General features: G+C 40.5%; 2 protein-coding genes across 2 annotated transcripts; one reads left to right on the forward strand and one right to left on the reverse strand.

Annotated features, from left to right (window-relative positions):
* The first annotated feature begins 1,367 nt into the window (after window positions 1–1,367).
* LOC104433433 (transcription initiation factor TFIID subunit 10) lies at window positions 1,368–4,416 on the forward strand. Its single transcript, XM_010046176.3, has 6 exons — window positions 1,368–1,596; window positions 1,739–1,803; window positions 3,045–3,107; window positions 3,545–3,602; window positions 3,678–3,728; window positions 3,899–4,416. The coding sequence occupies exons 1-6, from the start codon at window positions 1,492–1,494 to the stop codon at window positions 3,977–3,979; spliced, it is 423 nt and encodes a 140-aa protein (XP_010044478.1). The 5' UTR covers window positions 1,368–1,491; the 3' UTR covers window positions 3,980–4,416.
* A 1,191-nt stretch (window positions 4,417–5,607) lies between these two features.
* LOC104433434 (phosphate transporter PHO1 homolog 10) lies at window positions 5,608–10,585 on the reverse strand. Its single transcript, XM_039305854.1, has 13 exons — window positions 10,013–10,585; window positions 9,392–9,705; window positions 9,261–9,309; window positions 9,033–9,104; window positions 8,474–8,603; window positions 8,233–8,353; window positions 7,848–8,106; window positions 7,625–7,729; window positions 7,500–7,544; window positions 7,259–7,408; window positions 6,315–6,593; window positions 6,081–6,217; window positions 5,608–5,854 (listed from the first exon to the last, which is right to left on the reverse strand). The coding sequence occupies exons 1-13, from the start codon at window positions 10,583–10,585 to the stop codon at window positions 5,737–5,739; spliced, it is 2,352 nt and encodes a 783-aa protein (XP_039161788.1). The 3' UTR covers window positions 5,608–5,736.
* Between the last annotated feature and the right edge of the window lie 1,612 nt (window positions 10,586–12,197).

Below are 12,197 nucleotides of genomic sequence, written 5' to 3' on the forward strand. Positions count from 1 at the left end.
ATGAAGTTCTTGAACCACGAGATTTGCAAGATTCGACGGGGATAGCATCGCCGCAAAGGGTGCTTCGATTTCATGAGAACTTGAATGAGAGAGAAAGGGCAAAAGAGATCGACGGAGAAAGAGAGGGCGACAGAAAATGATGGAGAAAGAGGGAGCGCAGCCTCTTTTTATGATTAGGGCCATCTCATCGTCCATGTAGACTTTTTTTTTTTTTTTTTTTAAATATGGAAAAGCCATCTAAGCATTAACATTTAATTATAAAAATCACATAATATTTTTAAGGAAAAATTCCAAAAAGGGACCCTGAAATACCCTATTTTTCTCAAATAAGAGCCTGAAGTGGATCTTATTTCAAATAAGGACTGGAGTGCATTTATTTTCTCAAATAAGAGTCTAAAGTGGATATTATTTCAAATGAGGACCTAAAGTAGTTATGTTTATTTCAAATAAGAGCATAAAGTGGCTATATCCGTTTCAAATAAGAACTCGTCTTTCTTGCGATCAATGATATTTTCGTCATTTGTCATTTGTCCCTTTTTTTTTTCCATTTTTTTAGCTAGCTCTTCTTCCTCTTCGCCAATGGCCAGCCGGCCACTAGCAATGCCCACAAAGGGCTGGGCAAGAGAGTGAGGGTCACCACGCTCAAGCAAGGCTGTCGGTCACTTGTGGGCAGTGTGGGTGGCCCTCGCTGGTGGGGGCGACCCTCACTTAGCCCTTTGTGGGCATCAGTGGCAAAAAGGAAGAAGAAGAACAAAAAAAAAAAAGGAAAGAAAAAAAAAAGGTGAAATGCAAAATGACAAAAATACCCTTGGCTGGTTGGAAAATTTAGCCAGTCAGCAATCGGCTAGATCAAGTCTTTATTTAAAACAACCAAAGCCACTTCAAGCCCTTATTTGAAACAATTAAGGCCACTTTAGGTTCTTATTTGAAATAAAATCCATTCCGGGCCCTCATTTGAGAAAACAATAATACTTCAGGTCATTTTTTGAAATTTTCTCTATTTTTAACTAGAATTTATCGCCGGAGGCATTTAAATGATTTCAAATAAGTAACTTACTCTTTTAAACGATACAAATTTTTGTTAGATTGTAATCTATAGCTAATATTAAAGTCGAAATTTCCTTCGGTCGGAGCGCTTCATAATCGAATATAGGCAACTCATTCATACAACTCCACACGAGAAAAAAAGAAGGAAATCTTCACTGTGATGTCAAAAGCGTCACCATTTCATCATTCGAGCGACGTAATTAATCACAGGGGTCGAATGCAAAAAGTAAGAGGCATGAGGTTGCGATTCAGTGCAAAATGCGAGAATTGAGGGGTGGAAAGTGAAAAATGGGTCAAACATATAAGAAAAGACCAAAAGCGAAAACGGGTTATCTCTGTCGCGAGGCCTCTCGGATTTCACACTCCTCTCGTCTCTTGCAGAATCCATCGATCCATCCATCGGTCGATCTCGAGAGAGAGAGAGAGAGAGAGAGAGAGAGAGAGATGAACAGCCACCACAGTCAGAGCCAGCAGTCGAGCGAGAGCAGGCACGACGACGACGCCGCGCTCACCGATTTCCTCGCTTCCCTCATGGAGTACACCCCCACTGTAAAGCAGCCGAATTTCGCTTCTTTGCTCCTCCTCCTTCCTTCTCTTTGCTCAAAGATCGATACTTGTCGATGTCTGAGCGACGATCGGCGCTTTTTTCCTTGTTGGGTTTTCGATTCTCATGTGATTCCTTCTTCCCCAGGTACCCGATGAGCTGGTGGAGCACTACTTGGGGAAGAGCGGGTTTCAGTGTCCTGATGTCCGACTGTAGGTACTTCAGTGCTCGCGCGTTGAATTCGATTTTCGCTATGCTTTGGTACAATTGAACGTGTCCCGGTAGATGATATATGACCGCTGCGCCTGATATGAATCGTGGGTTCCGGCAGATGTCGTTGCTTTTCTTAGAATTTGAGAAGTCGGGTCGATGTGCTCCCCTGGAGAGCTGTGACGTTTGCGGGTCTTTGATTGTGGAAAAACTATTTGGCTGAAAGTTTTATTTCCAGTTAGTCGTTACGAATCAACCGCTAGGTTGGGGACGGTTGGTTCTGAAGCGGTTGATTCTGAGCTTCTTCGAGCCGGTAAAATCTTCCTAGTTAGGTATTGCAACTAAAATTCGTCATAGCAGCTAGCATTTGGCTCCTTTTTCTCTCATTTCTAATAATGTGCGTCAATTACATTCTAGAATTCTGCAGTGCGTTCTGGGGTTGTGGCATAAAGGAAAGCAAGAAGCTGTATGTTAAGTCTGTGTTATTTGGGACTTGATGTAAAATAAACAGAAAGCTTTATGGGTTTTTATTATTCATTAGTATTGAATGATTTCACCTTTTCAGTGATGTTTGTAAGGAGCAAAAGATTCATGGATGAAGATGTAATTGAAAGGCAATGACAGATTCTTGGATAGAGAAGATGATAAGAATTTTGACTGAAAGAATGTACATAGTGGGTTAGCCTTGCAGGATTCTGAACGATGTTGGATCTATTGGTGACAAAATATTGAATTTGGATTGTCGTAATTGGAGGAGGTGGACATTAGTAATTCTGTCAGAGTATCGAAAAGAAACACTTCCCATTGAGAGGACTCAGAACTGCATCATCATTATGTTGCTTCCATGTGCCCAATTGGCTATGGCTGAACTACCAAAGTTCTAAAGAATTTGTTATAGGATATGTTACAGATTTCAGATTGAGCACAGCATGATCGTGGTTTGTCATAGCATCCTGATGACCATGACACCTTTTTTAAAGTAGTTGAAATGTACATGCATCTTGATTAAGATTTGAGGGTATTGTGGTGGACCATAATCTATTGGGACTAGACACCAATAGCCTTGGCGTTTATTTGTTGGACCTAATTACCTGAATCATAGTTGTCAGGTCATTAGTGTTCTAGACAAAAGAGTTCTTTTGTATATGAATCTTTGGATGGCGTTGCCTTCATATTTACATAGGGAGTTAACTGATTATTTAGGGCATGGAGTATTGATTCTTATTCTCCCCTGTACTTGCAGAACAAGGCTGGTAGCTGTTGCTACACAGAAGTTCGTTGCAGATATTGCTAGCGATGCTCTTCAGTATGTAACTGCAGTTATCTTCTTTCTAATTATTGATTTTCGCTGATGTGTTTACCTTAGTCATTAACACTGCTGAGGAAACATGTGTTGTGTTTGACTGAAATGTTTCTTTCAATTTTAGCACTTATAACGTACATGACTTGAGGATATAAGAAGTGAGCTGATGAAAGAAGGATTTCAATTTGAGGAACATGTTTTTTTCTTTTATTTTGGTAGTGTGAAAAGAATAGAATGTCTAGGTATAAGTATCTTTAAAGAGGGGATACATATACAGACATCAAACTTTGACATTGATTCCTGTATGATTGAACAATGCAAAGTTAGCATTTTATGTTACTTGGTCTTGTTTATTTCAGTGCTGCTTCCTTTTCCAGTTTATCAGTGATGTTCTAGTCTGTCTGAGCTGACTTCCTGAAATAATTTTATGTAAATAACAGGCATTGCAGGGCAAGACAGACCACAGTGGTTAAAGACAAAAGGGATAAGCAGCAGAAGGTGTTAATGTCATACATCTGAAAGTAGCATCTAATCTAATTCCCTCTCTTCACAGTCTGACCTTTATTATTACAGGATAAGCGCCTAATCTTGTCAATGGACGATCTCTCAAAAGCTCTACGTGAGGTTAGAATCCAGAACCTTCAGTCATTGAAGTAATAATTTGGCTTGGACATCTTGCAGTTGCCTGTGCTACCTATCTTACTTTCATCCTTTTACATATTTGTCTCGTGTGCAATAGATGATTGATGACCAAAGGCACTGTTCCTTCTTTCTTTTCTTTTTTTGTTTCCCAGTATGGTGTCAATGTGAAGCACCAGGAGTACTTCGCAGACAGCCCTTCAGCTGGGTTGGATACTGCCTCTAGGGACGAGTGAGGGATATTGATGCAAAAAGATATTCCTTGGATCTAGAGAAAAGGTTCTGCGTGAAACCTGTTCCAAGTCTGCTGTATGCAGAAATGACAGTAGTTTCTTGTAGCTGTTTTCTGCTTATCTTTAATTTTCCCAAGAAATCATCGTGTTGTCATCATATTGCTGAAAATTGCTGAACTTGTATGGAAATAGATGATGGTTTCCTAGTTAAGCTGCCGGTGCTGCTGATTTTTTTCCCTTCTGGATCAACATCGACTTTGGAGTGTTATGTAGTGGAGTTCTGGGAAAATTGCTGAACTTGTATGGAAATAGATGATGGTTTCCTAGTTAAGCTGCCGGTGCTGCTGATTTTTTTCCCTTCTGGATCAACATCGACTTTGGAGTGTTATGTAGTGGAGTTCTGGGAAATGGAATATCATACGCAGTTACCGGTTGCTCTATTCTGAGACATTTATCTGCTCTGGCTTTGATTGATTTTAAAACTTCTTGTGATGGATCAACCTTAGCTTTCTCTGTCTCTCCTTCCAAATATCTCAGTGGAGGCTTTTGGTTTCAGAGATACCTTCAAGCTCCTAAGTAATAGCAGACGATCTGATGCCTTGCAAGTATTGATTATGTAATTGAAGTGGGTAGTCATTCCAATGGGATGAATATCATATCCTTTTATACGTCATTTTCAAGTGTCAACGAGAATGCATGCAATTTCAGTAACCTAACCGGAAGAACGATTCGGTCCACCCATCCTCCTTCCCCACTGTGAAGACAATTCTAGTGAGAAGATGCAAGAGCAAAATCTCAATGCAAATCTCATTTCCTTTTTTAAGCTTGTGGTGTAAAGCTTTGACTGGATTTCCGTCAACAATCTATGTCAGACGCATGTACATAATCAAATATATGTCTATCTAATTATCCTTGAAATTGACGCAGCCAGTATTCTTTTCGTGTTGATTTATAAAATCATATTAACCAAATCTCAAATTGTAGTGCCAAACCAGTTGCTTCTTTTGTTCTGAGTAGATTGAAAGCGCTCCATCAATCAATAACCTCAAGCAAAATTTCCCACTCAGTGAAGCACTTCACATTTTCTCCGTGGTGAATGAACGAAAAGCACAACCAAGTCGAGTTTCAGCAGCGTCCGAACGGTAACCTGTTTGAACAGTTTCTTGGCCCTACCTAAAATTTTAGGATCTCTAGAGTAGGGCAAAGATAGCACTGCCAAAGTTCACTCAATTTCTTCACAGCAAATTCTTCAGACACATTGACCCTTAACCCTCGCATATGCTTCCTCACCAAATGAAAGCATTGGCCACCATTTCGAAGCACCTGCTAAACTACTTTGGGATAACACTACAAGAAAAAGTTCTCATCTTTCCTAAATTTAAGGTAACTCTCTCCTCTTAGTTCGAAAAGAATTCCGTAACATGATGGATGGCTTCCGGCATGCCTAGATTGGACCTTTGCATGTTTCTAATCTGAAAACAGAAAAGTCCACGACATATAATAGGCCAAGTATGAATATGAATGATGAACTAAAATCAATTTCACTGACAAGTTTCATGTGGATTAAAATGTAGACTGTATGTCCCGTTTCTGCTTGCTACTTGATTAAGACAATCAAGCTAGCTGGAACAGCCTGAGCCCTGCATGGAAGGTAGAATTTGACACATGCCGAAAAGCCGCATGTTTTGATGAAAACTTTATTTGCAGATTGCCCATGTGGAGCACCATATTGACCTCATGGATTTGAACTCCGAATCACCTTAGTCATCTTTCTCAGAGTTGTCATCGTCATTACCCTCATCATAGAAACTGAAGGGATGCGGGACAGACTTAAATGCCCTGTACCTTCCCACATTGTTTAAATGTTCATTCTCCAACCTGATAAATTGCAATCCTCTTTAACGATGTCGTAAAACAAAACCTTTTTGTTGCTATGATATCGAAGAATCCACATTAATAAGCCTTCTTCTGATCAGCACAATCAGTGAAAGATGTTTCATTCTTGCTCATGCCACTTCTTAACGGCTGAACGTTTTATCAATACAGTAATTCAATCAGCAAATAGACACTGAATTTCCTGTGTATATTTGAAGAGGTACAGTACCTGAAGAAGCTCCAGATTCCACGACGAAGGATTTCTAGACAAGATACAATTGTTGTAACTGCCATCTTATGCAGGGAACGCAATTTGAACTCCAGCACGAGCTGCATCCAGGCCAGTCTCAAGACTACGTTTAGGATCTACAATGACATCCGGAAGGAAAATAAAAATATCAACCCAAAGACACGTAAAAGGAGAGAGCACAAACAAATTCTGGCATAACAAGTAGTCATGTACCATGGCTGCAAAATAAACACTTTTATGTGAAATGACAAGTTTGTCCCTCAAGTAAAAATTCCTGGAATGCCTTCGAAGAAGCCCCCAGTCTACTACAATATCCCAATATGTGTTCATTATTGTCGCGATAGCTGAGCTGATGAAAGCAAGAACCAACCATGCATGTCCCTTCTTGAGTTCACAAGCGGTTCTTACTAGAACTGCCACAATTGTCAGGAAGTATTTTAACCCATTGAATCCATGCACCGCATCTCCTTCTTCACATAATCGACGGAGGCACTGAGCGATAACAAGAAATCTCTTTCAAAAGTCAATGCTCAAGATTCATGTAAAAGTAGTTATCATGAGACTCCAGCTACACTTTCCATTTATACCGGGCTACTACATAGAAGTACTCTGACAGTGAAGACAAGCAAATGCTGTCAGGGAGCATTTATTCAGAGGATTAAATGCCATTTCTCACAAAACAAGTCGTTTCAGCGCAAATGTTTTCTAAGTTAAGCAGTTGTGTCCTTGGATTTTCGTATCATCACTACTCTATATATATATATATATATTATTTTATTTTCATGCTACCAAGTGAACTCAAGGCAGCAAAAGAATGCAAATCAGCAAGAGTCCTTCCAAAATGTACTTCAGATAAACCAATTGCAATAGCTAACTACAGTAACAGTTACTCCATGTTGGAGTTACTTTTATTCAAATTCGTTGTACTTCCAAGTTTTCTATTGGCTCATTGTATTTTCTAAGATGATTAACAATCAGATCATTTTGTCAATCATCCACTTAACGGAAGCTTATATATTGAAAGTAAACTCAGTAATTTTACCAATCATAAGTTATGATTGTGCAAAAATCACAAAAAAATTTCGCAACAGCATTCTCTCGACTTATCCCCATGCTGTTGTGAAAGTTACCAGAGAACACTTGTAGCAAAATGTCACCTGCAGGAAGCGCATCCAATATGGGATGATGGCAACAATGAAATAGAAAACATTATAGACACCATGTCTGTGGCACTTATTTTGTCTCTGAGAATACTCTCCCAACCCATAGTAGCAAATGTACAGCTCCAGACTCCTTATAGCCTGCACCTGAAAATTAGGATGATGGAAAGTATGTTGAGCATATGTCTCTACATGGAGTGGCTGATGAAAAAATTAAAAGCACTTTCTAACTTTACACCTGGCTGGTAAGGTGGTCTGCCAAGAAGAAATCTGGAAGAGTAACCTGCTAGGACAGAACACATTAAACTGTATCACTGTCTAGCTCTACATCCTAATGGATACTTTACGTCTCATCTCGTTTACCTTGTAGAGAGGAGCACAAATACAGTGAAAAAGACATCTGATGAAGAAAAAGCGACTCGAACTGTATAAGATGTTAAAAGGGCAGAAAATTATTATAAGAACGACCTGCACTAAAAGAACAGCTTATCAGAAAGAATCATACCATAAGCATAAGCAACATTGATAGTTGGAAGGATGAAATGCATATAGAACAGGGAGATGGGGACTATTTGCATTGTCATACCGTGACCAAGCTTAAAGGAACCAGTTCAGTGAATGTCTTGAAATTTCGAGTTTTTGAGCCCAAATCCAGGTACAAATTTACCAGGAAACTGCCAAGTGCAAGTACTGCAAGCCCAGTGCTTACAAGAAATACTTCGCGATATCCCAGTTCTGTGCCTTGCTTAAACCCAAATATAAATGGGTAGTTAATCCGATATCGTCTCCAGAAGTATATATTTGCTGCATATGTTAGCATATGGAGAATGGCATATCCAAAAAAACTGCAAACATGGGGGAAAAAGATTTTCATTAATGGGATTCATGCATCCAATTAGATGGGTATTGGAGATGCATTTTTTAGGTATTTCATGGAAAAGTAATTTAAACTTCAGCAAGGTCTATCCTACCTGTATAAAGGGAAAATGTTTTCCATGTATCTTGCACCTTCCTCCCTATCCATAAGATTTTTGGTTTCTATTCTCAGAACAACAGCAACCACAAGAGCAGCTGAGCAACCAGAAAAGAAACCTGGAAACCAGAAGAATCACAATGCAGTTTGTGGTTTTTTCAAACCCCAACAAGCAATGAAGACCTGAAATTGTGAATATATCCCGATATAATTACATTATTGAGACAAATATCCTTCACCTGAGAAAAATGTTACTTTATGCCTCTCTTTTTTTGGCCTCGGTCTCAATGACTTCATGCCTTCTCTGCGATTTGAGTCAGCAAAATGCTCGACAAAAGTTGCTTCCACCCTCTCCAAGAGACTAGTGACCTATGTACAGATAGTCTTTTAGCATGAGAGTAATGCTCTTTTCACAAGGCACAGGTAAGAGTAATATGGGTTTTATAAAACTTGGCAAAGCTTTTGTATTTTTTAATTTGGCTCTGGACCAGGTTCACTAATGTATTCACTCCTATCCTCCTTATTAGCACGAGGTATTAGGAATTGGGATAGGATCATGGTTGATATTACTCTAACCCCCTAAAAATGGTTATTCTCATCAAGTAGATGAAGTATAACCAGACAAAGCATAAGACCAAAGAAAATAGAGAATTCTTACATCCATCAACCATTCTGAGCATAAATTCTTATCTGTACTGAGGATATATTTAAAGCTGAATTTTACATGGGTTCCCCTGAAGGGTTACATAGTACGATATCCCAAAGACCACACACCAGCTTGTTGGTTAGAGAACAAACCTCATCAGAGCTGCCTAGGTAAGAGTTGTCCACCATTTCCATGTATGATCTGGCTGCTCTTTGTGAAGTGATCTATGATATGGGAAAAAACAAGAGAATCCTAAAATTATCGCTAAACCATACTTGCTATCAAGTGACAGTTATATACATTATCACGTGATTATGTGGCGAATAAGGAAGCTGAAAGGTGCGACAAAGAAACCTAGCAGTTTGGTGCTGATGTCTGACCTTTTCATATTTCTTCAAGATCTTTGAAAAGGCTGAGAGGTTCATAAAGCTGGTCTCATCATAGGAAAGCAATAAATATTCAATAGAGGGAAAGTAAATACCCCAGGAACAAAGAAGTTACAATATTTCACCTAAAAAGCTTTATAAGGCGGAGCTTCTGATAGAATTCAATGAATACGAGCCTCAGTCTTTCTTCCACTTTCCTCAGCTCCTCTTTTTTGAATCTCAGTTCAACATCTTTGGAATCTCGGAAAACGCCTTTCAATGTGGAAATAGGAGTTTCGAGTGGTTTGTGAATCTTCACGTGCTCAAGTACTTCAAGGGGGTCCTGTCTGCATCCATTCACCTCTTGTCTGCACATGCCTACAGAACAGGTCATATGAGATGGATGGCCGATCCTCCTTTTTTTGTGTCTTTTTGGTATATCATCACATTGAGTACTGTGCTCCATGATTAGAAAAGAAAATTATTTTGCATAGGTACATCACCCTAAGATAGATTCTTCCAAGCAAAGTACCCCAAAGGCTTCAACCCCTATCTTTGTTAAGTGAGAGAAGTACCCTATTGAGCAGGAAGTGTTTATCTTACTGTGATATTTACTAGATTAAATAATGGTTTCTATAATCATGCACTCACAATTTTAAGACACATATTAACTCAAACCCTCATGTATTTTATCATCACAAGAACTCCCCACTGCATGCAAAACCAAAGTCTTTAAATACTAAATGCAATGACTGAATATAAGCCACGCCCTTACCTGAATTACCATCTTCATTTAGATCGTCACTGGGTGACAGCTCTGTGGTGGCAGTGTTGGTCGAATATGTCTTCAAACTGGAGCCATTAGCATCAGGGTTCTCCACCTTAATTCTCAAGGCGACCAGTGCATCCATCTGTCTATCTAGTGAAGAAGCTTCATTCATCAGTTCCTCTACCTTATCTTTATAGAAGGTATTTACCTTGTTAAGCTCTTCATCAAGCTTCCTGAAGAACTTGACCTCAATATCTCCTCCTTCCTTAGATTGCTTGAGAAAGTCAGTCCTGTAACATTGCATAGAACTCTCCCCTGGCGATGAATTAACAGTGATCACTTGGTCCTCAATATCTCTCTCGCTAGGTGGATTGCTAGCTGGTACAGTTAGTCCACCAAAGGATCTGTGCAATGACAATCTTCGCTGAAAGGTTCTCAAAGGCGTTGCTGGTTGCTTCCTCTGCTTAAAGAGCACTATCTCCCTTAAGATCCTTTTCAGAGCGTTGTAATCCATATAGGCCTCGACCCACTCGGGCACCTTTTGTCGCTTAAAATGTTTGCCAAACTTCATCTCTGCAGTCCTGGAATGAGCTCTTGTTGTGTTTTAAGTATGCATATACTCTGTAATACCGAGACATGTATGATGAGTAACTAAGCAGAACCAAAGAATAAGGGAAAAGCATCCTGCCAATGACATCCATGATGACGCAAACCAGTAAACTCGCAGAAAAGAGGAAGTCTTGAGCGCGGAAAGCCAGATTTAGAAATATACAAGTGGGACAGATATATCACTCAATTAAACCTATCAGATGAAATGAAAAGGAAACACACCCACATCTACAAAAGAACCACGCCAGCTATGGAGGTCTCAGCTCAAATATCACGAAGAGAACGGAATTGTCCACCGGCAACAGCATTTAAAAAAAAAAAAAAAAGATTGTTATCAAGCTGCGCGGCGAGCTCAAATGAACGAGAGAAAAAGAGAGATTCCGCAGTCATCACTCAATCATCATAGGCTACGTAACCGGCGGAGGCGGTGACTGTGGACGGATCCGGATCAGCACTTTCGCAGCGTACAACCCTAAGTCCAGTATAAGTGCCTTTCGAAGGGAACAACAAACATTCAGAGCACGAAAAATAAGAAACCGACGTAGAGGGGGGAAGAGGAGGGCTAGGGGGACAGAGATTGTGCGCCGGAGGTGACGATTCGACGTCGACTCCGACGATCGAAGCGAAAAATCTCCATCTTCTCCGGCAGATACCGACGCAGCACGAAAATGCGAACGGACGTAGCGCACGGCGACTCGCCATCACGTCGTCCTCGAGCTCGATGAAAACTCGTCAATGGCGGAGCAGAGATCGTACCTCGACCGGCAAGACGAGTGCGGGAAGCCGTATCCGAATTCGCACTCGCACCTGAAATCTCTCTCGCTGGCGTCGGAAACGAAGCGACCGGAAGTGGCTCTTCGGTGCTCCCTGTAGAGCTCTGCTCTGCCGGTGCAGCAGGATGCGAGTTCGTTATGCTCCGGGATCCGGTGCGGCGCGGCCCCATCGTGCGTAAGATATTGGTCCAATCCGTTTCGAAACTTGAGGCATGGGTCCCTGGCGATCTGACAAGTGGCTCGTTTTGGTTGGGGGATCGAGACGGTCGGCGGGGAGCTGGGAGCAGCAGAGCGAGAATGCCGTTGCGGTGCAAAGTGTCAGCAGTTGTCCCGCGCGCGCGCGACGCGTGTCACCAAGATCTGAGCCGGATCGGCACGGGTCTCGATTTATGCCAGGCCAAACCCCATTCCGGGGGTCGTGCTATAGGGCCATGTCCGAAATGAATAATGCAGAAAATTTAAAACTTAATATACCACAATAACTTATTATATGACGTGGTGGGTTTCTGTTGGGCGTTGCACATACCCATTAAATTAAATAATCATTTACATTTAGAGATGTTATTTACTAAACTGGCTTACCGTGTTAAATTTTTGCATCTCTAGCCTATCCATTGTCGAATTTATTAAATCTTGCAACTGAGGCGACCTCGATTTTAATGTAATGGATTTACCATTCAAGATTTAAACATGGATTGCATACTATTTTTAGGATTGATTGTTCAATTTATTGATATAATGGCGCTCAACGAAAGACATCCTAACTTTCCGGAAGGAATTTTATGTGATGGATTAAAAAAT

The sequence above is a fragment of the Eucalyptus grandis genome, chromosome 2 (genome assembly GCF_016545825.1).
Source record: "Eucalyptus grandis isolate ANBG69807.140 chromosome 2, ASM1654582v1, whole genome shotgun sequence".
Lineage (NCBI taxonomy): Eukaryota > Viridiplantae > Streptophyta > Magnoliopsida > Myrtales > Myrtaceae > Eucalyptus > Eucalyptus grandis.